The sequence below is a fragment of the Salmo salar genome, chromosome ssa04 (assembly GCF_905237065.1).
Source record: "Salmo salar chromosome ssa04, Ssal_v3.1, whole genome shotgun sequence".
NCBI classification, from domain to species: domain Eukaryota; kingdom Metazoa; phylum Chordata; class Actinopteri; order Salmoniformes; family Salmonidae; genus Salmo; species Salmo salar.
Genome location: NC_059445.1, coordinates 90084357 through 90111845, shown reverse-complemented (window position 1 = coordinate 90111845; position 27489 = coordinate 90084357). Strand labels below are relative to the sequence as shown.

Below are 27489 nucleotides of genomic sequence, written 5' to 3'. Positions count from 1 at the left end.
ACCATTTCAATAGAATGTCACTGCGACAACCGTTGATAGACGTAGCTGGTAAATTTGCTCTGGCTATCTACTCCAATTTCAAAGCACTCTCGTCTGAGTGTGCCAGAGTGCAGAATAACTGATGAATTTACGAACACTCAACACCCGTTGACTATTGCCGTGTCAGTAAACGATGGCAAAAAAGTGCAAATTGTTGCCAGCAGCACAGCACCCCAAAGTCACCAACGCTCTGGATAACATAAAAACAGCCTAACCAGCTCTGCTAGGGCGAGTAAAATGGTCAGTGAGCTGTTCTCTCATTTGTGTCTGGAAGTAGCTAGCAAGCTAGCCAATGTTAGCTTGGGTGCTTGACTGTTGTTGTTAGGACGAACACTCAGATCAAACCTTAAAGAGATGGCTAAAGCTTAAGAGGGTGTGAACAATGCTGAATGGGTGTAGACAACGAAGAGCTCTCCAGTAGGTACCAAAATATTCATTTTGAACCTCAAAAGTGAGGTTAGAAGTTTATCAACTTTCAAAGCAGAATTACTTTCCCATTGTTCATTGGGGCGGCAGGTAGCCTAGTGGTTAGAGTGTTGGGCCAATAACCGAAAGGTTGCTGGATTGAATCCCCATTTTCAAATTTTGCTACATAAGACTGAATCAAGATGTCACAAACGTTCCGATTCCCCAGAGAGGGAAACAAGCACATATTTCTTAGCGTCATGGTTGCAGCATTACTACAGCAAAAACACATATTACCTCCGCAATGTTATTTTATTCCTATAGCGGATCGCCGGGACTGCATTTTACATTCACAAACCGTGTGGGCCATTCTAAAACTACTCGCGGGACGCTAATCATTTGTTTACACTATGTTCAGTCATGCTACCTGAATGGCTAGCTAGCTAACAACCTGGTAACTTTACCAGTATATTCATTTGGGGGCACAGAAAGAAAGGGAAATCTTCAGGAGATGAATGAATGACAGATCTCTTGCATATCATTACCACAAACTTGACGTTCTTAAAGACTTTGAACTGGAACTTTTAAAACTAGTAAGCATTTTTTAAACCTCCCTCTTTGGGCAGGATGTGTCAAAGTGTAGTTCATACATGCATAATCTATTAGCAGATTTACTGTCTTACCTCAATGAAACATAAATCGCTAGTTTGAAAGCAACTATTTTCTGGAAACTGTGCGGTGCCATTTTCCCCACATGGGCCAGCCCTCTATCAATTTGAGTTCTGGCCAAAGAGCTTCAGCTCCTTGCCATTTGAGTGACAGCTAGCAAGATGCACACACAGGGAGGGGGAGGGAGAGGGAGAGAAAGAAACAGAGAGAGAGAGAAAGAGAGAGAGAGAGAGAACAATGACGTGGTGCATATATCTGCACAGAGAGTAAAGAGAGACCAAAGTCTTGACAAGTCTCTACCCCAGACCCTTACCATGGTCTCGACATCACAGCAGGACAGATAAATGAAGAACCCCAATCCCAGAGGACCCCCTCCTAGCACCCCCGTCAGCCCCCCTGATAGCCCTCCTGACAACCCCCCACAAGCCACTGATTGTACTCCTTATGGACTTAAATGGTAAATACACTATATATACAAAGCCATGTGGAAACCCCTTCAAATTAGTGGATTCGGCTATTTCAGCCACACCCAATGCTGACTGGTGAATAAAAACGAGCAAAAAGCCATACAATCTCCATCGACAAACATTGGCAGCCACTTTCAACACCGTCATAGGATGCCACCTTTCTAACTTGTAACATTTCTGTCAAACCTGCCAAAAGCCCTGACCTCAATCCCATCGAACACCTTTGGGATGAATTGGAACGCCGACTGCAAGCCAGGCCTAATTGCCCAACATCAGTGCCCGACCTCACTAATACCTCACTAATGCTCGTGGCTGAACAGAAGCAAGTCCCTGCAATGTTCCAACATCTAGTGGAAAGCCTTTCCAGAAGAGTGGAGGCTGTTATAGCAGCAAAGGGGGACCAAATCCCTATTCTTTTTATAGATGTTTTATTGAACCTTTATTTAACTAGGCAAATCATTAATGCCTCTTATTTTGGAATGAGATGTTCGAAGAGCACGTGTCCACATACAAGAAAATCAACTTTTTCCCAAACACACAGTGCCTAAACTCTGGTGTCCAAACACCCAGCGCCCCCTAGACCTTCTGTCTGAGGACCAACTAGGTTCACCCAGCGCCCCCTAGACCTTCTGTCTGAGGACCAACTAGGTTCACCCAGTGCACCCTAGACCTTCTGTCTGAGGACCAATTAGGTTCACCCAGCGCACCCTAGACCTTCTGTCTGAGGACCAACTAGGTTCACCCAGTGCACCCTAGACCTTCTGTCTGAGGACCAACTAGGGTCACCCAGCCACATAATAATACATAGAGGCACAAACAACCTGAGAGCACAGGAGGAAAGGGTGGCCACAGCACTGAAGGGAGTGATTGAAAAAGCTTCTTCTATTTTCCCCAATGCACAAGTGGTTAATCTCCACCCTGCTACCACGAAAATACTTCCACCCTGCTACCATACAGCAGGTAAACGCAAGTATTTCCCGTGACTGTGCCTCAAAACCAAACGTCTACCTGGCCCACCACTCCACCCTGGACTAATGTCTACCTGGCCCACCACTCCACCCTGGACTAATGTCTACCTGGCCCACCACTCCACCCTGGACTAATGTCTACCTGGCCCACCACTCCACCAAGGACTTGAACAGCCTTGACAACCAGGTCCACCTATACCAGGCAGCAGTGCCCACCTTTGCCAGAACTGTAAAAGACATTGCCCTCAACACAGGAGCAACAGACCAATAGACACCCCGCCCAGACCTTTTCCTTTATTTAACAAGGCAAGTCAGTTAAGAACAAATTCTTATTTACAATGATGGCCTAGGAACAGTGGGTTAACTGCCTTGTTCATGGGGAGAATGACAGATTTTTACATCGTCAGCTTGGGGATTCGATCTAGCAACCTTTAAGTTACTGGCCCAATGCTCTAACCACTAGGCTACCTGCCGCCCCAAACAGGCGTATAAAATTGAGCAAAAAGCCATACAATCTCAATCGACCTACGAGACACTCTTGCAGACCTGCGGAACCTAGAGGACCCACGCCGAGAGGACCTACATTCCGACCACAGCATCACCAGCCACACCCACACCCCCACCCCAACCAATCAATACCTCCCCAAACCAACCATGTCCACATCCCAAATAGGCCACCCTCAGATGATCAGACCTATGCCCCCCACTCCCGCAAAGAGGGCCTCAACATTCTGACAGTTGTGAATCTGATGCGTCATTTCCGGTCACAACTTAGAGACTTGTTTACATGCTGCTGTGCGGTTTGTTGCTAACGTTACTTTGCTACCTGCCAACTTCACCCCCACCCCAGAGAGAGAGAGGGGAGTCTAGAGAGACAGAGGGGAGTCTAGAGAGAGAGAGGGGAGTCTAGAGAGGGGTAGTCTAGAGAGGGGGAGTCTAGAGAGGGGGAGTCTAGAGAGAGAGGGGAGTCTAGAGAGAGAGGGGAGTCTAGAGAGAGAGGGGAGTCTAGAGAGAGAGAGGGGAGTCTAGAGAGAGAGAGGGGAGTCTAGAGAGAGAGAGGGGAGTCTAGAGAGAGAGAGGGGAGTCTAGAGAGACAGAGGGGAGTCTAGAGAGACAGAGGGGAGTCTAGAGAGACAGAGGGGAGTCTAGAGAGACAGAGGGGAGTCTAGAGAGAGAGGGAGTCTAGAGAGGGGGAGTCTAGAGAGAGAGAGGGGAGTCTAGAGAGAGAGGGAGTCTCTCTCTAGAGGGAGTCTAGAGAGACAGAGGGGAGTCTAGAGAGGGGGAGTCTAGAGAGACAGAGGGGAGTCTAGAGAGACAGAGGGGAGTCTAGAGAGACAGAGGGGAGTCTAGAGAGACAGAGGGCGAGTCTAGAGAGACAGAGGGGGAGTCTAGAGAGACAGAGGGGAGTCTAGAGAGACAGAGGGGAGACAGAGGGGAGTCTAGAGAGAGAGAGGGGAGTCTAGAGAGAGAGAGGGGAGTCTAGAGAGAGAGAGGGGAGTCTAGAGAGAGAGAGGGGGAGTCTAGAGAGAGAGGGGAGTCTAGAGAGAGAGAGGGGAGTCTAGAGAGAGAGGGGGAGTCTAGAGAGACAGAGGGGAGTCTAGAGAGACAGAGGGGAGTCTAGAGAGAGAGAGAGGGAGTCTAGAGAGAGAGAGGGAGTCTAGAGAGGGGAGGGGAGTCTAGAGAGGGGGAGGGAGTCTAGAGAGAGGGAGGGGAGTCTAGAGAGGGGAGGGGAGTCTAGAGAGAGGAGGGGAGTCTAGAGAGAGAGAGGGGGAGTCTAGAGAGAGAGGGGGAGTCTAGAGAGACAGAGGGGAGTCTAGAGAGAGAGAGAGGGGAGTCTAGAGAGAGAGAGGGGAGTCTAGAGAGACAGAGGGGAGTCTAGAGAGGGGGAGTCTAGAGAGAGAGAGGGGAGTCTAGAGAGAGAGGGGGAGTCTAGAGAGACAGAGGGGAGTCTAGAGAGAGAGAGGGGAGTCTAGAGAGAGAGAGGGGAGTCTAGAGAGAGAGAGGGGAGTCTAGAGAGAGAGAGGGGAGTCTAGAGAGAGAGAGGGAGTCTAGAGAGAGAGAGGGGAGTCTAGAGAGACAGAGGGGAGTCTAGAGAGACAGAGGGGAGTCTAGAGAGACAGAGGGGAGTCTAGAGAGACAGAGGGGAGTCTAGAGAGACAGAGGGGAGTCTAGAGAGACAGAGGGGAGTCTAGAGAGACAGAGGGGAGTCTAGAGAGAGAGGGGGAGTCTAGAGAGACAGAGGGGAGTCTAGAGAGAGAGAGAGGGAGTCTAGAGAGAGAGAGAGGGGAGTCTAGAGAGAAGTCTAGAGAGGGGGAGTCTAGAGAGGGGGAGTCTAGAGAGGGGAGGGGAGTCTAGAGAGAGAGAGGGGAGTCTAGAGAGAGAGAGGGGAGTCTAGAGAGAGAGAGGGGAGTCTAGAGAGACAGAGGGGAGTCTAGAGAGAGAGAGGGGAGTCTAGAGAGACAGAGGGGAGTCTAGAGAGACAGAGGGGAGTCTAGAGAGGGGAGTCTAGAGAGGGGGAGTCTAGAGAGAGAGGGGAGTCTAGAGAGAGAGAGGGGAGTCTAGAGAGAGAGAGGGGAGTCTAGAGAGACAGAGGGGGAGTCTAGAGAGACAGAGGGCAGTCTAGAGAGACAGAGGGGAGACAGAGGGGAGTCTAGAGAGACAGAGGGGAGTCTAGAGAGAGAGAGGGGAGTCTAGAGAGAGAGAGGGGAGTCTAGAGAGAGAGAGGGAGTCTAGAGAGAGAGAGGGGAGTCTAGAGAGAGAGAGGGAGTCTAGAGAGAGAGAGAGGGGAGTCTAGAGAGAGAGAGGGGGAGTCTAGAGAGACAGAGGGGAGTCTAGAGAGACAGAGGGGAGTCTAGAGAGAGAGGGGGAGTCTAGAGAGACAGAGGGGAGTCTAGAGAGACAGAGGGGAGTCTAGAGAGACAGAGGGGAGTCTAGAGAGAGAGAGGGGAGTCTAGAGAGAGAGAGGGGAGTCTAGAGAGAGAGAGGGGAGTCTAGAGAGAGAGAGGGGGAGTCTAGAGAGAGAGAGGGGAGTCTAGAGAGAGAGAGGGAGTCTAGAGAGAGAGAGGGGAGTCTAGAGAGAGAGAGGGGAGTCTAGAGAGAGAGGGGGAGTCTAGAGAGGGGGAGTCTAGAGAGGGGGAGTCTAGAGAGAGAGAGGGGAGTCTAGAGAGAGAGAGGGGAGTCTAGAGAGACAGAGGGGAGTCTAGAGAGACAGAGGGGAGTCTAGAGAGGGGGAGTCTAGAGAGACGAGAGGGAGTCTAGAGAGAGAGAGGGGAGTCTAGAGAGAGAGAGGGGAGTCTAGAGAGAGAGAGGGGAGTCTAGAGAGACAGAGGGGGAGTCTAGAGAGACAGAGGGCAGTCTAGAGAGACAGAGGGGAGACAGAGGGGAGTCTAGAGAGACAGAGGGGAGTCTAGAGAGAGAGAGGGGAGTCTAGAGAGAGAGAGGGGAGTCTAGAGAGAGAGGGAGTCTAGAGAGAGAGAGGGAGTCTAGAGAGAGAGAGGGAGTCTAGAGAGAGAGAGGGGAGTCTAGAGAGAGAGAGAGGGGAGTCTAGAGAGAGAGAGGGGAGTCTAGAGAGACAGAGGGGAGTCTAGAGAGACAGAGGGGAGTCTAGAGAGAGAGAGAGGGGAGTCTAGAGAGACAGAGGGGAGTCTAGAGAGACAGAGGGGAGTCTAGAGAGACAGAGGGGAGTCTAGAGAGACAGAGGGGAGTCTAGAGAGAGAGAGGGGAGTCTAGAGAGAGAGAGGGGAGTCTAGAGAGAGAGAGGGGAGTCTAGAGAGAGAGGGGGAGTCTAGAGAGAGAGAGGGAGTCTAGAGAGAGAGAGGGAGCCAGAGAGGGGAGTCTAGAGAGAGAGAGGGGAGTCTAGAGAGAGAGGGGAGTCTAGAGAGGGGGAGTCTAGAGAGAGAGAGGGGAGTCTAGAGAGAGAGAGGGGAGTCTAGAGAGACAGAGGGGAGTCTAGAGAGACAGAGGGGAGTCTAGAGAGGGGGAGTCTAGAGAGACAGAGGGGAGTCTAGAGAGAGAGAGGGGAGTCTAGAGAGACAGAGGGGAGTCTAGAGAGACAGAGGGGAGTCTAGAGAGAGAGAGAGGGGAGTCTAGAGAGAGAGAGAGGGAGTCTAGAGAGGGGGAGGGGAGTCTAGAGAGGGGAGGGGAGTCTAGAGAGGAGAGGGAGTCTAGAGAGGGGAGGGGAGTCTAGAGAGACGGAGGGGAGTCTAGAGAGAGAGAGGGGAGTCTAGAGAGAGAGAGGGGAGTCTAGAGAGAGAGAGGGGAGTCTAGAGAGAGAGGGGGAGTCTAGAGAGAGAGAGAGGGGAGTCTAGAGAGAGAGAGGGGAGTCTAGAGAGAGAGAGGGGGAGTCTAGAGAGAAGAGGGGAGTCTAGAGAGACAGAGGGGAGTCTAGAGAGAGAGAGGGGAGTCTAGAGAGAGAGAGAGGGAGTCTAGAGAGAGAGAGGGAGTCTAGAGAGAGAGAGGGAGTCTAGAGAGGGGGAGTCTAGAGAGAGAGAGGGAGTCTAGAGAGAGAGAGGGGAGTCTAGAGAGAGAGAGGGGAGTCTAGAGAGAGAGAGAGGGAGTCTAGAGAGAGAGAGGGGAGTCTAGAGAGACAGAGGGGAGTCTAGAGAGAGAGGGAGTCTAGAGAGAGAGAGGGGAGTCTAGAGAGAGAGAGGGGAGTCTAGAGAGACAGAGGGGAGTCTAGAGAGACAGAGGGGAGTCTAGAGAGACAGAGGGGAGTCTAGAGAGACAGAGGGGAGTCTAGAGAGAGAGGGGGGAGTCTAGAGAGACAGAGGGGAGTCTAGAGAGACAGAGGGGAGTCTAGAGAGAGAGGGGAGTCTAGAGAGACAGAGGGGAGTCTAGAGAGAGAGAGAGGGAGTCTAGAGAGAGAGAGAGGGGAGTCTAGAGAGGGGAGTCTAGAGAGCAGCAGAGAGGGGAGTCTAGAGAGAGAGAGGGGAGTCTAGAGAGAGAGAGGGGAGTCTAGAGAGAGAGAGGGGAGTCTAGAGAGAGAGGGGGAGTCTAGAGAGAGAGAGGGGAGTCTAGAGAGAGAGAGGGGAGTCTAGAGAGACAGAGGGGAGTCTAGAGAGAGAGAGGGGAGTCTAGAGAGACAGAGGGGAGTCTAGAGAGACAGAGGGGAGTCTAGAGAGAGAGAGGGGAGTCTAGAGAGGGGTAGTCTAGAGAGGGGGAGTCTAGAGAGGGGGAGTCTAGAGAGGGGGAGGGGAGTCTAGAGAGAGGGAGGGGAGTCTAGAGAGACAGAGGGGGAGTCTAGAGAGACAGAGGGGAGTCTAGAGAGACAGAGGGGAGACAGAGGGGAGTCTAGAGAGACAGAGGGGAGTCTAGAGAGAGAGAGGGGAGTCTAGAGAGAGAGAGGGGAGTCTAGAGAGAGAGAGGGGAGTCTAGAGAGAGAGAGGGAGTCTAGAGAGAGAGAGGGGAGTCTAGAGAGAGAGAGGGGAGTCTAGAGAGAGAGAGGGGGAGTCTAGAGAGACAGAGGGGGAGTCTAGAGAGACAGAGGGGAGTCTAGAGAGAGAGAGGGGAGTCTAGAGAGGGGAGGGGAGTCTAGAGAGACAGAGGGGAGTCTAGAGAGACAGAGGGGAGTCTAGAGAGACAGAGGGGAGTCTAGAGAGAGAGAGGGGAGTCTAGAGAGAGAGAGGGGAGTCTAGAGAGAGAGGGGGGAGTCTAGAGAGAGAGAGAGGGAGTCTAGAGAGAGAGAGGGGAGTCTAGAGAGGGGGAGTCTAGAGAGAGAGAGGGGAGTCTAGAGAGAGAGAGGGAGTCTAGAGAGACAGAGGGGAGTCTAGAGAGAGAGAGGGAGTCTAGAGAGAGAGAGAGGGAGTCTAGAGAGAGAGAGGGAGTCTAGAGAGAGAGAGGGGAGTCTAGAGAGAGAGAGGGGAGTCTAGAGAGAGAGAGGGGAGTCTAGAGAGAGAGAGGGGAGTCTAGAGAGACAGAGGGGAGTCTAGAGAGGGGGAGTCTAGAGAGAGAGAGGGGGAGTCTAGAGAGAGAGGGGGAGTCTAGAGAGACAGAGGGGAGTCTAGAGAGAGAGAGGGGAGTCTAGAGAGAGAGAGAGGGAGTCTAGAGAGAGAGAGGGGAGTCTAGAGAGAGAGAGGGGAGTCTAGAGAGAGAGAGGGAGTCTAGAGAGAGAGAGGGAGTCTAGAGAGAGAGAGGGGAGTCTAGAGAGACAGAGGGGAGTCTAGAGAGAGAGAGGGGAGTCTAGAGAGACAGAGGGGAGTCTAGAGAGAGAGGGGGAGTCTAGAGAGACAGAGGGGAGTCTAGAGAGAGAGAGGGGAGTCTAGAGAGAGAGAGGGGAGTCTAGAGAGACAGAGGGGAGTCTAGAGAGAGAGAGGGGAGTCTAGAGAGAGCAGAGGGAGTCTAGAGAGACACAGAGGGGAGTCTAGAGAGAGAGAGAGGGGAGTCTAGAGAGAGAGAGGGGAGTCTAGAGAGAGAGAGGGGAGTCTAGAGAGAGACAGAGGGGAGTCTAGAGAGAGACAGAGGGGAGTCTAGAGAGAGACAGAGGGGAGTCTAGAGAGAGAGAGGGGAGTCTAGAGAGAGAGAGGGGAGTCTAGAGAGACAGAGGGGAGTCTAGAGAGACAGAGGGGAGTCTAGAGAGACAGAGGGGAGTCTAGAGAGAGAGAGGGGGAGTCTAGAGAGACAGAGGGGAGACGGAGGGGAGTCTAGAGAGACAGAGGGGAGTCTAGAGAGAGAGAGGGGAGTCTAGAGAGAGAGAGGGGAGTCTAGAGAGAGAGAGGGGAGTCTAGAGAGAGAGAGGGACGGAGGGGAGTCTAGAGAGACAGAGGGGAGTCTAGAGAGAGAGAGGGGAGTCTAGAGAGAGAGAGGGGAGTCTAGAGAGAGAGAGGGGAGTCTAGAGAGACAGAGGGGAGTCTAGAGAGAGAGAGAGGGAGTCTAGAGAGAGGGAGGGAGTCTAGAGAGGGGAGGGAGTCTAGAGAGGGGGAGGGGAGTCTAGAGAGACAGAGGGGAGTCTAGAGAGACAGAGGGGAGTCTAGAGAGAGAGAGAGGGGAGTCTAGAGAGAGAGAGAGGGAGTCTAGAGAGGGGAGTCTAGAGAGGGGGAGTCTAGAGAGAGGGAGTCTAGAGAGAGGAGGGGAGTCTAGAGAGAGAGAGGGGAGTCTAGAGAGAGAGAGGGGAGTCTAGAGAGAGAGAGGGGAGTCTAGAGAGACAGAGGGGAGTCTAGAGAGAGAGAGGGGAGTCTAGAGAGACAGAGGGGAGTCTAGAGAGACAGAGGGGAGTCTAGAGAGAGAGAGGGGAGTCTAGAGACAGAGGGGAGTCTAGAGAGAGAGAGGGGAGTCTAGAGAGAGAGAGGGGAGTCTAGAGAGAGAGAGGGGGAGTCTAGAGAGAGAGAGGGGAGTCTAGAGAGACAGAGGGGAGTCTAGAGAGAGAGAGGGGAGTCTAGAGAGACAGAGGGGAGTCTAGAGAGAGAGAGGGAGTCTAGAGAGAGAGAGGGGAGTCTAGAGAGACAGAGGGGAGTCTAGAGAGACAGAGGGGAGTCTAGAGAGAGAGAGGGAGTCTAGAGAGAGAGAGAGGGGAGTCTAGAGAGAGAGAGAGGGAGTCTAGAGAGAGAGAGGGGAGTCTAGAGAGAGAGAGGGGAGTCTAGAGAGACAGAGGGGAGTCTAGAGAGAGAGAGGGAGTCTAGAGAGAGAGAGGGGAGTCTAGAGAGACAGAGGGGAGTCTAGAGAGAGAGAGGGGAGTCTAGAGAGAGAGAGAGGGGAGTCTAGAGAGGGGGAGTCTAGAGAGAGAGAGGGGAGTCTAGAGAGAGAGGGGGGAGTCTAGAGAGACAGAGGGGAGTCTAGAGAGGGGGAGTCTAGAGAGAGAGAGGGGAGTCTAGAGAGAGAGGGGGAGTCTAGAGAGAGAGAGGGGAGTCTAGAGAGAGAGAGGGGAGTCTAGAGAGACAGAGAGGGGAGTCTAGAGAGACAGAGAGGGGGAGTCTAGAGAGAGAGAGAGGGAGTCTAGAGAGACAGAGGGGGAGTCTAGAGAGACAGAGGGGAGTCTAGAGAGAGAGAGGGGAGTCTAGAGAGAGAGAGGGGAGTCTAGAGAGAGAGAGGGGAGTCTAGAGAGACGGAGGGGGAGTCTAGAGAGACGGAGGGGAGTCTAGAGAGACGGAGGGGAGTCTAGAGAGAGAGAGGGGAGTCTAGAGAGACAGAGGGGAGTCTAGAGAGACAGAGGGGAGTCTAGAGAGGGGGAGTCTAGAGAGGGGGTGTCTAGAGAGACAGAGGGGTGTCTAGAGAGACAGAGGGGGAGTCTAGAGAGACAGAGGGGAGTCTAGAGAGAGAGAGAGAGGGGAGTCTAGAGAGAGAGAGAGGGGAGTCTAGAGAGACGGAGGGGAGAGTCTAGAGAGACGGAGGGGGGAGTCTAGAGAGACAGAGGGGAGTCTAGAGACTTGTTTACGTGCTGCTGTGCGGTTTGTTGCTATGCGGTTTGTTGCTAACGTTACTTTGCTTCCTGACAACTTATCGGATTCTACTTTTTAATTACGATTTTATATTTATATTTTTTCCCCTCGCTCAACTTTTTTCATTCAACTTTTTCACCCCGGACGCTTTACCTGGACATGGTTCTACAGGACCTCCACCAGCCGAAGCTAAGTAGTAACATTAACATGATGCCTTCTAATTGCAGTCGTTGTTCTCATATTTTACAGGAGAACGATCGCCTTACGGCGAGGATAGCTGTGCTGCAAGCCCAGCTTCAGACGCGATCGTTAGGCAAGGGTAATTTCAGTGTAGGGAAGGATGAAACAGCGTCTGTGCCACCAGTAAGTACAGATAGTAGTATAAATCCCCTCGCACGCTCCCCGCAGCCGGACATCTTTCTCATGGCTTCTGGAGGGAAACGCTGTAGGAATGCTCAACCAGTGTCACTCATTCAGCCGACAGAAACTTTCAACCGGTTCTCCCCATTAAGCAGCGAGTCGGAGTCAGAGGCCGAGCCTTCTCTGGTCTCTGCTCCTCCCGTTACGGGGTCTGAGACGCCGAAGCCTCCCACTATTAGCTCTGACAAATTGAAAACCCTAGTCATTGGCGACTCCATTACCCGCAGTATTAGACTTAAAACTAATCATCCAGCGATCATACACTGTTTACCGGGGGGGCAGGGCTACCGACGTTAAGGCTAATCTGAAGATGGTGCTGGCTAAGGCTAAAACTGGTGAGTGTAGAGAGTATAGGGATATTGTTATCCACGTCGGCACCAACGATGTTAGGATGAAACAGTCAGAGGTCACCAAGCGCAACATAGCTTCAGCGTGTAAATCAGCTAGAAAGATGTGTCGGCATCGAGTAATTGTCTCTAGCCCCCTCCCACTTAGGGGGAGTGATGAGCTCTACAGCTCACAACTCAATCGCTGGTTGAAAACTGTTTTCTGCCCCTCCCAAAAGATAGAATTTGTAGATAATTGGCCCTCTTTCTGGGACTCGCCCACAAACAGGACCAAGCCTGGCCCGTTGAGGAGTGACGGACTCCATCCTAGCTGGAGGGGTGCTCTCATCTTATCTACGAACATAGACAGGGCTCTAACTCCTCTAGCTCCACAATGAGATAGGGTGCAGGCCAGGCAGCAGGCTGTTAGCCAGCCTGCCAGCTTAGTGGAGTCTGCCACTAGCACAGTCAGTGTAGTCAGCTCAGCTTTCCCCATTGAGACCGTGTCTGTGCCTCGATCTAGGTTGGGAAAAACTAAACATGGCGGTGTTTGCCTTAGCAATCTCACTAGAATAAAGACCTCCTCCATTCCTGACATTATTGAAAGAGATCGTGATATCTCACATCTCAAAATAGGGCTACTTAATGTTAGATCCCTCACTTCCAAGGCAGTTATAGTCAATGAACTAATCACTGATCATAACCTTGATGTGATTGGCCTGACTGAAACATGGCTTTAGCCTGATGAATTTACTGTGTTAAATGAGGCCTCACCTCCTGGTTACACTAGTGATCATATCCCCCACGCATCCCGCAAAGGCAGAGGTGTTGCTAACATTTACGATAGCAAAAATGACTGTTTTCGTCTATTGAGCTTCAAGTCATGAAATATATGCAGCCTACTCAATCAGTTTTTATAGCTACTGTTTACAGGCCTCCTGGGCAGTATACAGCAGATCTTGTAGTCATGGCAGATAATATTCAAATTTCTGGTGACTAATATTCACATGGAAAAGTCCACAGACCCACTCCAAAAGGCTTTCATAGCCATCATCGACTCAGTGGGTTTTGTCCAACATGTCTCTGGACCTACTCACTGCCACAGTCATACTCTGGACCTAGTTTTGTCCCGTGGAATAAATGTTGTGGATCTTAATGTTTTTCCTCATAATCCTGGACCCTAGATGCAGTCGCACCCCTAAAAACAAAAAAACATTTGTCATAAGAAACTTGCTCCCTGGTATACAGAAAATACCCGAGCCCTGAAGCAAGCTTCCAGAAAATTGGAACGAAAATGGCGCCACACCAAACTGGAAGTCTTCCGACTAGCTTGGAAAGACAGTAGCGAGCAGTATCGAAGAACCCTCACTGCTGTTCGATCATCCTATTTTTACAACTTAATTGAGGAAAATAAGAACAATCTAAAATGTATTTTTCATACAGTCGCAAAGTTAACTAAAAAGCAGCATTCCCCAAGAGAGGATGGCTTTCACTTCAGCAGTGATAAATTCATTAACTTCTTTGAGGAAAAGATCATGATCATTAGAAAGCAAATTACGGACTCCTCTTTAAATCTGCATATTCCTCCAAAGCTCAGTTGTCCTGAGTCTGCAAAACTCTGCCAGGACCTAGGATCAAGGGAGACACTCAAGTGTTTTAGTACTATATCTCTTGACACAATGATGAAAATAATCATGGCCTCTAAACCTTCAAGCTGCATACTGGACCCTATTCCAACTAAACTACTGAAAGAGCTGCTTCCTGTGCTTGGCCCTCCTATGTTGAACATAATAAACGGCTCTCTATCCACCGGATGTGTACCAAACTCACTAAAAGTGGCAGTAATAAAGCCTCTCTTGAAAAAGCCAAACCTTGACCCAGAAAATATAAAAAACTATCGGCCTATATCGAATCTCCCATTCCTCTCAAACAAAATGTAAAGGTAAATGTCCTTTTAATGGCGTCAGACCGAGGCTCTGCATCTGTCCTCGTGCTCCGAGACCTTAGTGCTGCTTCTGATACCGTCAATCACCACATTCTTTTGGAGAGATTGGAAACCCAAATTGGTCTACACGGACAAGTTCTGGCCTGGTTTAGATCTTATCTGTTGGAAAGATATCAGTTTGTCTCTGTGGATGGTTTGTCCTCTGACAAATCAACTGTAAATGTCGGTGTTCCTCAAGGCTCCGTTTTAGGACCACTATTGTTTTCACTATATATTTTACCTCTTGGGGATGTCATTCGAAAACATAATGTTACATTTCACTGCTATGCGGATGACACACAGCTGTACATTTCGATGAAACATGGTGAAGCCCCAAAATTGCCCTCCCTGGAAGCCTGTGTTTCAGACATAAGGAAGTGGATGGCAGCAAATGTTCTACTTTTAAACTCGGACAAAACAGAGATGCTAGTTCTAGGTCCCAAGAAACAAAGAGATCTTCTGTTGAATCTGACAATTAATCTTGGTTGTACAATCGTCTCAAATAAAACTGTGAAGGACCTCGGCGTTACTCTGGACCCTGATCTCTCTTTTGACGAACATATCAAGACTGTTTCAAGGACAGCTTTTTTCCATCTACGTAACATTGCAAAAATCTGACATTTTCTGTCCAAAAATGATGCATAAAAATGTATCCATGCTTTTGTCACTTCTCGGTTAGACTTCTGCAATGCTCTACTTTCCGGCTACCCAGATAAAGCACTAAATAAACTTCAGTTAGTGCTAAACACGGCTGCTAGAATCTTGACTAGAACCAAAAATGTTTATCATATTACTCCAGTGCTAGCCTCTCTACACTGGCTTCCTGTTAAGGCTAGGGCTGATTTCAAGGTATTACTGCTTTTTGGCCCTGTCCGGGGGTATCGTCGGACGATACGGGGCCACAGTGTCTCCCGACCCCTCCTGTCTCAGCCTCCAGCATTTATGCTGCAATAGTTTATGTGTCGGGGGGCTAGGATCAGTCTGTTAAATCTGGAGTATTTCTCCTGTCTTATCCGGTGTCCTGTGGGAATTTAAGTATGCTCTCTCTCTCTCCCCCTTCTTTTTTCTCTCTCTCACCTGCTCTCTCACTCTCCTTCACAGGAACATTTTACATCTGGCTAGAAATTAATAAGGAAATTATCTCAACAGAGAAAAATCTCCTCCTGTGTGCTAAAAAAAGTATATCCCCCCAATAGAATCCCCTTTAATGAAGACAGCTTCTCCATCCTACCTATATCCCCCCACTAGAATCCCCATACTTTAATGAAGACAGCTTCTCCGTCCTACCTATATCCCCCCACTAGCATCCCCATACTTTAATGAACACAGCTTCTCCGTCCTACCTATATCCCCCCACTAGAATCCCCATATTTTAATGAAGACAGCTTCTCCATCCTACCTATATCCCCCCACTAGAATCCCCATATTTTAATGAAGACAGCTTCTCCATCCTACCTATATCCCCCCACTAGAATCCCCATACTATAATGAAGACAGCTTCTCCATCCTACCTATATCCCCCCACTAGAATCCCTATACTTTAATGAAGACAGCTTCTCCATCCTACCTATATCCCCCCACTAGAATCCCCATACTATAATGAAGACAGCTTCTCCATCCTACCTATATCCCCCCACTAGAATCCCCATACTTTAATGAAGACAGCTTCTCCATCCTACCTATATCCCCCACTAGAATCCCCATACTTTAATGAAGACAGCTTCTCCATCCCACCTATATCCCTCCAGTAGAATCCCCATACTTTAATGAAGACAGCTTCTCCATCCTACCTATATCCCCCCACTAGAATCCCCATACTATAATGAAGACAGCTTCTCCATCCTGGAGGGGGAGATCAATCATTTCCAGGCCCAGGGACATGTACTAGTCTGGCAACCTAAATGCCAGAACTGGACAAGAACCTGACAATCTCAGCACACAGGGGGACAAACACCTACCTGGAGGTGACAGCATTCCCTCAGCACACAGGGGGGACAAACACCTACCTGGAGGTGACAGCATTCCCTCAGCACACAGGGGGACAAACATCTACCTGGAGGTGACAGCATTCCCTCCCCCATATGCCCCCCTGGACACAACTACGACAACATAACCAACAAAAACAGGTCACAACTCCTACAGCTCTGTTGGACGCTGGGTCTGTACATAGTCAGATCAGATCACAGCAAAATCACAGTCTACATTAACAGAGCAATACTCAATCAGGACTCATCAAAGCCAAAGGAACAGAATAATATTAAGAAATGCTATAGATGGAAGGAAAGTAGTGTGGAAACCAACCAAAAAACAATTAGGCAAAAACACATTCAATCTCTTTTAGACAACTTCCTAGACAAAGCATTTCACTGTAATAGTGAAGGTGTAAACTTCGCTGTAGAAATTTTAAACAGTATATTTGACCTTTCAGCAGACAACCTAAGAAAATTAAAAACAATGACAAATGGTTTGATGAAGAATGCAAAAACCTAAGAAAGAAATGTAGAAACCTGTCCATCCAAAAACACAGAGACCCAGAAAACCTGAGTCTACTCCTTCACTATGGTGAATCACTAAAACAATACAGAAATACACTACGGAAAAAGAAGGAACAGCACGTCAGAAATCAGCTCAATGTAATTGAAGAATCCACAGAATCAAACCACTTCTGGGAAAATTGGAACATTTAAACAAACAACAACACAAAGAGCTGTCTATCCAAAATGGAGATGTCTGGATAAACCCCTTCTACAATGTTTTTTTTTTAACCCTAACCCTAAAACAAAGAACAAACAGCAAAAACATATACATTAGAAATTACAAATCTTAGAATCAGCAATTAAATGCTACCAGAATCCACTGGGTTCTCCAAGTACAGAGCATTCAGGAAAATATTCAGACCCCTTGATGTTTTCCACATTTTGTTACGTTACAGCCTTATTCTCAAATGGATTCAATTATTTTTCCCCCACGTCATTAGGGCTCCCGAGTGGCGCAGCGACCTAAGGCACTGCATCTTTACTGTGTCACGTCCTGACCAGTAAAGGGGTTATTTGTTATTGTAGTTTGGTCAGGACGTGGCAGGGGGTGTTTGTTTAGAGTGTTTTGGGGTTTGTTGGTCAATGTTATTATGTAAGAGGGGTGTTTGTTTTATGTGGTTCGGGGTTTGTTGGGCTATGTTATTATGTAAGAGGGGTGTTTGTTTAGAGTGTTCCGGGGTTTTTGGTCTATGTTCTAGGTTAGTGTTTTTCTATGTTAGTTCTAGTCTTTCTATTTCTATGTTTAGTTAATGGGGTTGACCTTCAATTGGAAGCAGCTGCTCCTCGTTGCTTCTAGTTTTATTTAAGAGGGGTGTTTTTTCTATGGGATTTGTGGGTAGTTGTTTCCTGTTTTGTGTCTGTGCACCTGACAGGACTGTTTAGTGTCGTTCGTTGTTTTGTATACGTGATTTGTTTGTTTTTCCTTCTTTTGATTTAATAAAGAAGATGAGTGTAGACGTTCCCGCTGCACCTTGGTCTAATCCTTACGACGCCCGTTACACCCTGGTTCGAATCCACGCTGTATCACAACCTGCAGTGATTGGGAGTGTCACGACTTCCGCCGAAGTCGGTCCCTCTCCGCGTTCGGCAGTCGACGTCACCGGCCTTCTAGCCACCGCTGATCCATTTTCCATTTGTTCTGTCTTTGTCTTTCACACCTGGCTTCACTCAACCAATTACTTGTTTATTATTTAACCCTCTGTTCCCCATGTTTTGTTTGTGAATGATTGTTCTTTGTACATCGGTCCGTTTTTGTGGGCTCGTGATGTTGCTTTGTATTTTTGTAATTTTGAGTAAAGTACGTTGATTACTCATATCTGCTGTCCTGCACCATTACACCACTACAGGACCATTACACCACTACAGGACCATTACACCACTACAGGACCATTACACCACTACACACAGGACCATTACACCACTACAGGACCATTACACCACTACAGGACCATTACACCACTACAGGACCATTACACCACTACAGGACCATTACACCACTACAGGACCATTACAGCACTACACACAGGACCATTACAGCACTACAGGACCATTACACCACTACAGGACCATTACACCACTACAGGACCATTACAGCACTACAGGACCATTACACCACTACAGGACCATTACACCACTTCACACAGGACCATTACACCACTACAGGACCATTACACCACTACACACAGGACCATTACACCACTACACACAGGACCATTACACCACTACACACAGGACCATTACACCACTACAGGACCATTACACCACTACAGGACCATTACAGCACTACAGGACCATTACACCACTACACACAGGACTATTACACCACTACAGGACCATTACACCACTACAGGACCATTACACCACTACAGGACCATTACACCACTACAGGACCATTACACCACTACACACAGGACCATTACACCACTACAGGACCATTACACCACTACAGGACCATTACACCACTACACACAGGACCATTACACCACTACAGGACCATTACACCACTACAGGACCATTACACCACTACAGGACCATTACACCACTACAGGACCATTACACCACTACACACAGGACCCTTACACCACTACAGGACCATTACACCACTACAGGACCATTACAGCACTACACACAGGACCATTACAGCACTACAGGACCATTACACCACTACAGGACCATTACACCACTACAGGACCATTACAGCACTACAGGACCATTACACCACTTCACACAGGACCATTACACCACTACAGGACCATTACACCACTACACACAGGACCATTACACCACTACACACAGGACCATTACACCACTACACACAGGACCATTACACCACTACACACAGGACCATTACACCACTACAGGACCATTACAGCACTACAGGACCATTACACCACTACAGGACCATTACACCACTACAGGACCATTACACCACTACAGGACCATTACACCACTACAGGACCATTACACCACTACAGGACCATTACACCACTACAGGACCCTTACACCACTACAGGACCATTACACCACTACACACAGGACTATTACACCACTACACACAGGACCATTACACCACTACAGGACCATTACACCACTACACACAGGACCATTACACCAGCTACACACAGGACCATTACACCACTACACACAGGACCATTACACCAGCTACACACAGGACCATTACACCACTACAGGACCATTACAGCACTACAGGACCATTACAGCACTACAGGACCATTACACCACTACAGGACCATTACAGCACTACAGGACCATTACACCACTACAGGACCATTACACCACTACAGGACCATTACACCACTACAGGACCATTACACCACTACAGGACCATTACACCACTACAGGACCATTACACCACTACAGGACCCTTACACCACTACAGGACCATTACACCACTACACACAGGACTATTACACCACTACACACAGGACCATTACACCACTACAGGACCATTACACCACTACACACAGGACCATTACACCAGCTACACACAGGACCATTACACCACTACACACAGGACCATTACACCAGCTACACACAGGACCATTACACCACTACAGGACCATTACAGCACTACAGGACCATTACAGCACTACAGGACCATTACACCACTACAGGACCATTACAGCACTACAGGACCATTACACCACTACAGGACCATTACACCACTACAGGACCATTACACCACTACAGGACCATTACACCACTACACACAGGACTATTACACCACTACACACCATTACACCACTACAGGACCATTACAGCACTACAGGACCATTACAGCACTACAGGACCATTACACCACTACAGGACCATTACAGCACTACAGGACCATTACACCACTACAGGACCATTACACCACTACAGGACCATTACACCACTACAGGACCATTACACCACTACAGGACCATTACACCACTACAGGACCATTACACCACTACAGGACCCTTACACCACTACAGGACCATTACACCACTACACACAGGACTATTACACCACTACACACAGGACCATTACACCACTACAGGACCATTACACCACTACACACAGGACCATTACACCAGCTACACACAGGACCATTACACCACTACACACAGGACCATTACACCAGCTACACACAGGACCATTACACCACTACAGGACCATTACAGCACTACAGGACCATTACAGCACTACAGGACCATTACACCACTACAGGACCATTACAGCACTACAGGACCATTACACCACTACAGGACCATTACACCACTACAGGACCATTACACCACTACAGGACCATTACACCACTACACACAGGACTATTACACCACTACACACCATTACACCACTACAGGACCATTACACCACTACACACAGGACCATTACACCACTACAGGACCATTACACCACTACAGGACCATTACACCACTACACACAGGACTATTACACCACTACACACCATTACACCACTACAGGACCATTACACCACTACACACAGGACCATTACACCACTACACACAGGACCATTACACCACTACACACAGGACCATTACACCAGCTACACACAGGACCATTACACCACTACACACAGGACCATTACACCAGCTACACACAGGACCATTACACCAGCTACACACAGGACCATTACACCAGCTACACACAGGACCATTACACCAGCTACACACAGGACCATTACACCACTACACACAGGACTATTACACCACTACACACCATTACACCACTACAGGACCATTACACCACTACACACAGGACCATTACACCACTACACACAGGACCATTACACCACTACACACAGGACCATTACACCAGCTACACACAGGACCATTACACCACTACACACAGGACCATTACACCAGCTACACACAGGACCATTACACCAGCTACACACAGGACCATTACACCAGCTACACACAGGACCATTACAGGGAGTCCCATAGGGCGGTGCACAATTGGCCCAGCGTAATCTGGGTTTGGCCAGTGTAGGCCATCATTGTAAATAAGAATTTGTTCTTAACTGACATGCCTAGATAGATAAAGGTTACATAAAAAATGTTTAAAAATCTATCTAAACACAATACCTCATAGTGACAAAGTAATTTTTTTGCAAATGTCTGAAACCCCCCCGAAATATCATATTTACATAAGTATTCTGACCCTTTGCTATGAGACTCGAAATTGAGCTAAGGTGCATCCTGTTTAAATTTGATCCCTTAGGTCGAAGGATTTGTCCGTACAGCTCCAAGACAGGACCGTGTCTAGGCACAGATCTGAGGGTACCGAAACATTTCTGCAGCATTGAAGGTCCCCAAGAATCTTCAAGAAGGACAACCATCTCTGCAGCAATCCACCAATAAGGCCTTTATGGTAGTGGCCAGACAGAAGCTACTCCTCAGTAAAAGGCACATGACAACCCTCTTGGAGTTTGCCAAAAGGTCTGGTCTGATGAAACCAAGATTGAAAGCTTTGGCCTGAATATCAAGCGTCGCGTTTGGAGGAAACCTGGCACCATCCCTACGGTGAAGCATGGTGGTGGCAGCATCATGCTGTGGGGATGTTTTTCAGCGGCAGGGACAGGGAGACTAGTCAGGATAGAGGAAAAGATGAACAGAGCAAAGTACAGAGAGATCCTTGATGAAAACCTGCTCCAGAGCACTCAGTACATCAGACTGGAGCAAAGATTCATCTTCCAACAGGACAACGACCCTAAGCACACAGCCAAGACAACACAGGAGTGGCTTCAGTAGAAGTCTCTGAATGTCCTTGAGTGGCCCAGCCAAAGCCTGGACTTGAACCCAATCGAACATCTCTGTAGACCTGAAAACAGCTGTGCAGCAACATTCTCCATCCAACCTGACAGAGCTTGACAGGATCTGCAGAGAAGAATGGGAGAAACTCCCCAAACACAGGTGTGCCAACCTTGTAGCGTCATTCCCAAGAAGACTCGATGCTGTTATCGCTGCCAAAGGTGCTTCAACTGAGTAAAGGGTCTGAATACTTATCGGTTAGGACATTACTTTGTGCATGACACAAGTCATTTTTCCAACAATTGTTTACAGACAGATTATTTCACTTATAATTCACTGTATCACAATTCCAGTGGGTCAGAAGTTTATATACACTCAGTTGACTGTGCCTTTAAACAGCTTGGAAAATTCCAGAAAATGATGTCATGGCTTTAGAAGCTTCTGATAGGCTAATTGACATCCTTTGAGTCAATTGGAGGTGTACCTGTGGATGTATTTCAAGGCCTACCTTCAAACTCAGTGCCTCTTTGCTTGACATCATGGGAAAATCAAAAGAAATCAGCCAAGACCTCGGAAAAAAATGTGTAGACCTCCACAAGTCTGGTTCATCCTTGGGAGGAATTTCCAAATGCCTGAAGGTACCACGTTCATCTGTACAAACAATAGTACGCAAGTATAAACACCATGGGACTACGCAGCCGTCATACCGCTCAGGAAGGAGATGTGTTCTGTCTCCTAGAGATGAATGTACTTTGGTGTGAAAAGTGCAAATCAATCCCAGAACAACAGCAAAGGACCTTGTAAAGATGCTGGAGGAAACAGGTACAAAAGTATCTATATCCACAGTAAAACGTGCCCTATATCGACATTACCTGAAAGGCCGCTCAGCAAGGAAGAAGCCACTGCTCCAAAACCACCAGTAGTAGTAGTATTTTAGTATTATAGTAGTAGTAGTAATAGTAGTAATAGTAGTAGTAGTATACTAGTAGTATTATAGTAGTAGTAGTAGTATTTTAGTATTATAGTAGTAGTAGTAATAGTAGTAATAGTAGTAGTAGTAGTATAATAGTAGTAGTAGTAGTAGTAGTAACAGTAGGAGTAGAGGAATTACAGTCGGAGTATAGTAGTAATATTATAATAGTCATAGTATTATAGTAGTAGTAGATTAGTTGGAGCAGTAGGAGTAGTAGTCGTAGTTATCGTAGTTTAGTAGTAGTATTTCAGTAGTAGTATTTCAGTAGTAGTATAGTAGTTGCAGTTATACCTGCACTCACGGCTACACTTGGTGTCACGTCTGCTCCCGCTCTTCCCCCCCTCTGGCGCTTGAGGGCGCCAGGCTGCCCTACATCACTCACTCCTTCCATCTATTACGCACACCTGCCTTCCCTCGTCACGCCAGGCTGCCCTACATCACTCACTCCTATCATCCACTACGCGCATCAGCGATATTGGACTCACCTGGACTCACTCATCACCTGTTATTACCTCCCCTATATTTGTCAGTTCCCCAGCTCTGTTCCCCGCTGCTGCATTAATTGTTTTTTGTCTGTGTTACCTGTTCGCTGACGCTGTTACTGTCTCGTTCCATGTCCGTTCTATATTAAATGTTTTACTCCCCGTACCTGCTTCGTCTCTCCAGCGTCATCCCATGTGACACTTGACATACGGACTAAAGTAACATATAGCAGTATAGTATTAATAGTAGTAGTAGCATTAGTAGTAGTGGTAGTGGTGGTAGTATTAGTATAGTAGTAGAAGTATAATAGTATGGTAGCTGTAGTTGTATCTTTACTCACAAAATAGTTGTAGTATAATAACAGTATATTTTAATAGTACTGTAGATGTAGTATAGTAACAGTATATTTTAATAGTACTGTAGTATAGTAACAGTATATTTTAGTAGTACTGTAGCTGTAGTATAGTAACAGTATAGTATTAATAGTACCTTGGCTGTAGTATAGTAACAGTATATTTTAGTAGTACTGTAGATGTAGTATAGTAACAGTATCGTGTTAGTAGTACTGTAGATGTAGTATAGTAACAGTATATTTTAGTAGTACTGTAGACGTAGTATAGTAACAGTATATTTTAGTAGTGCTGTAGTATTGTAACAGTATAGTTTTAGTAGTACTGTAGTATAGTAACAGTATAGTTTTAGTAGTTCTGTAGTATAGTAACAGTATAGTTTTAGTAGTACTGTAGATGTAGTATAGTAACAGTATATTTTAGTAGTACTGTAGATGTAGTATAGTAACAGTATAGTTTTAGTAGTACCTTAGCTGTAGTATAGTAACAGTATAGTTTTAGTAGTACTGTAGATGTAGTATAGTAACAGTATAGTTTTAGTAGTGCTGTAGATGTAGTATAATAACAGTATAGTATTAATAGTACTGTACATGTAGTATAGTAACAGTATAGTAACAGTATAGTTATAGTAGTACTGTAGGTGTAGTATAGTAACAGTATAGTTTTAGTAGTGCTGTAGATGTAGTATAATAACAGTATAGTATTAATAGTACTGTACATGTAGCATAGTATAGTAACAGTATAGTTTTAGTAGTACTGCAGTATAGTAACAGTATAGTTATAGTAGTACTGTACATGTAGTATAGTAACAGTATAGTTATAGTAGTACTGTAGTATAGTAACAGTATAGTATTAATAGTACTGTAGATGTAGTATAGTAACAGTATAGTATTAATAGTGCTGTAGATGTAGTATAGTAACAGTATAGTTATAGTAGTACTGTAGTATAGTAACAGTATAGTATTAATAGTACTGTAGATGTTGTATAGTAACAGTATAGTTTTAGTAGTGCTGTAGATGTAGTATAGTAACAGTAGATGTAGTATAGAAACAGTATAGTTTTAGTAGTACTGTAGTATAGTAACAGTATAGTTTTAGTAGTACTGCAGTATAGTAACAGTAACGTTTTAGTAGTACTATAGTATAGTAACAGTATAGTTTTAGTAGTACTGTAGCATGGTAACAGTATAGTTTTAGTAGTACTGTAGATGTAGTATAGTAACAGTATATTTTAGTAGTACTGTAGACGTAGTATAGTAACAGTATATTTTAGTAGTGCTGTAGTATTGTAACAGTATAGTTTTAGTAGTACTGTAGTATAGTAACAGTATAGTTTTAGTAGTGCTGTAGTATAGTAACAGTATAGTTTTAGTAGTACTGTAGATGTAGTATAGTAACAGTATATTTTAGTAGTACTGTAGATGTAGTATAGTAACAGTATAGTTTTAGTAGTACCTTAGCTGTAGTATAGTAACAGTATAGTTTTAGTAGTACTGTAGATGTAGTATAGTAACAGTATAGTTTTAGTAGTGCTGTAGATGTAGTATAATAACAGTATAGTATTAATAGTACTGTACATGTAGTATAGTAACAGTATAGTTTTAGTAGTACTGTAGTATAGTAACAGTATAGTTATAGTAGTACTGTAGGTGTAGTATAGTAACTGTGTAGTTTTAGTAGTGCTGTAGATGTAGTATAATAACAGTATAGTATTAATAGTACTGTACATGTATAGTAACAGTATAGTTTTAGTAGTACTGCAGTATAGTAACAGTATAGTTATAGTAGTACTGTACATGTAGTATAGTAACAGTGTAGTTATAGTAGTACTGTAGTATAGTAACAGTATAGTATTAATAGTACTGTAGATGTAGTATAGTAACAGTATAGTATTAATAGTGCTGTAGATGTAGTATAGTAACAGTATAGTTATAGTAGTACTGTAGTATAGTAACAGTATAGTATTAATAGTACTGTAGATGTTGTATAGTAACAGTATAGTTTTAGTAGTGCTGTAGATGTAGTATAGTAACAGTAGATGTAGTATAGTAACAATATAGTTTTAGTAGTACTGTAGATGTAGTATAGAAACAGTATAGTTTTAGTAGTACTGTAGTATAGTAACAGTATAGTTTTAGTAGTACTGTAGTATAGTAACAGTATAGTTTTAGTAGTACTGTAGTATAGTAACAGTATAGTTTTAGTAGTACTGTAGCATGGTAACAGTATAGTTTTAGTAGTACTGTAGTATAGTAACAGTATAGTTTTAGTAGTACTGTAGTATAGTAACAGTATAGTTTTAGTAGTACTGTAGCATGGTAACAGTATAGTTTTAGTAGTACTGTAGTATAGTAACAGTATAGTTTTAGTAGTACTGTAGTATAGTAACAGTATAGTTTTAGTAGTATTGTAGCATGGTGACAGTATAGTTTTAGTAGTACTGTAGCATGGTAACAGTATAGTTTTAGTAGTACTGTAGTATAGTAACAGTATAGATTTAGTAGTACTGTAGATGTAGTATAATAACAGTATAGTATTAATAGTACTGTACATGTAGCATGGTAACAGTATAGTTTTAGTAGTACTGTAGTATAGTAACAGTATAGTTGTAGTAGTACTGTAGCTGTATTTCTATCTGTACTCACGGCTACACTCAGCGTCGGCACACAGTTTCTTGTTGGAGAGTTTGGGCATCTGTCTTCCGGCCTGACAGACAGACACAACACACAAAAACACAACACCCCACACACACACTCCTCGAGCAGACATCTTTCTCTCCTTTACTCTGCTTCTCTCTCTCTGCTGCTCTGCTGTCTGAATAGAGGCTAAGAAGGGGAGGAAAACACACACAGCTCTGTTCAGGCCCACAGAAGACACCCCTTTTCCCAGAGTAGCACACTCCACCCACTGTCTAGAAAGAGGACAGGACAGCTCTGTTCAGGCCCACAGAAGACACACCTCTCATCACCCCCCCAGTCCCAGAGTAGCACAGTCCACCCACTGTCTAGAAAGAGGACAGGATACACAGAGACACACACAGATACACACAGAGACAGACACATAGACACACAGAGAGACAGACACATAGACACACAGAGAGACAGACACATAGACACACAGAGAGATAGACACACAGAGAGACAGACACATAGACACACAGAGAGACAGACACATAGACACACAGAGACACACACATGCACACATTCTTCAATGCAGTGCGAGTGAGTGTGTTACAGAGAGAGTGCAGCCCTGTCTGGAGGTCTGTGGTCAGACTGTATTGCTGACTGCAGGGTGGCCCATGACCTCTAAGAGAAAACAAAAAACTTTGCTTGTGAACAGTCAGAACCCTACATCGTGACACCACGTTGTTTTGTTTTCAGCTGACGTCACCATGGGCTTCGAATCCCCCATTGTAATATGGCTGTAGTCCTCAGGAATCCCCCATTGTAATATGGCTGTAGTCCTCAGGAATCCCCTCATTGTAATATGGCTGTAGTCCTCAGGAATCCCCTCATTGTAATATGGCTGTAAATGCAGGAATCCCCTCATTGTAATATGGCTGTAGTCCTCAGGAATCCCCCCATTGTAATATGGCTGTAGTCCTCAGGAATCCCCTCATTGTAATATGGCTGCAGTCCTCAGGAATCCCCTCATTGTAATATGGCTGTAGTCCTCAGGAATCCCCTCATTGTAATATGGCTGTAGTCCTCAGGAATCCCCTCATTGTAATATGGCTGTAAATGCAGGAATCCCCTCATTGTAATATGGCTGTAAATGCAGGAATCCCCTCATTGTAATATGGCTGTAGTCCTCAGGAATCCCCTCATTGTAATATGGCTGTAAATGCAGGAATCCCCTCATTGTAATATGGCTGTAAATGCAGGAATCCCCTCATTGTAATATGGCTGTAGTCCTCAGGAATCCCCCCATTGTAATATGGCTGTAGTCCTCAGGAATCCCCTCATTGTAATATGGCTGTAGTCCTCAGGAATCCCCTCATTGTAATATGGCTGCAGTCCTCAGGAATCCCCTCATTGTAATATGGCTGTAGTCCTCAGGAATCCCCTCATTGTAATATGGCTGTAGTCCTCAGGAATATCCTCATTGTAATATGGCTGTAGTCCTCAGGAATATCCTCATTGTAATATGACTGCAGTCCTCAGGAATCCCCTCATTGTAATATGGCTGTAGTCCTCAGGAATCCCCCCATTGTAATATGGCTGTAGTCCTCAGGAATC

General features: G+C 46.4%; 1 protein-coding gene across 1 annotated transcript in view; it reads right to left on the bottom strand.

The window, feature by feature from the left end:
* The window catches only part of mia (MIA SH3 domain containing), a 36325-nt gene extending 10258 nt beyond the window's left edge, over positions 1–26067 (bottom strand). The window contains 1 exon segment of the mRNA NM_001146656.1: positions 25897–26067. Within this exon segment, the coding sequence (NP_001140128.1) occupies positions 25897–26020 (124 nt within the window). The 5' untranslated portion in view covers positions 26021–26067.
* Between the last annotated feature and the right edge of the window lie 1422 nt (positions 26068–27489).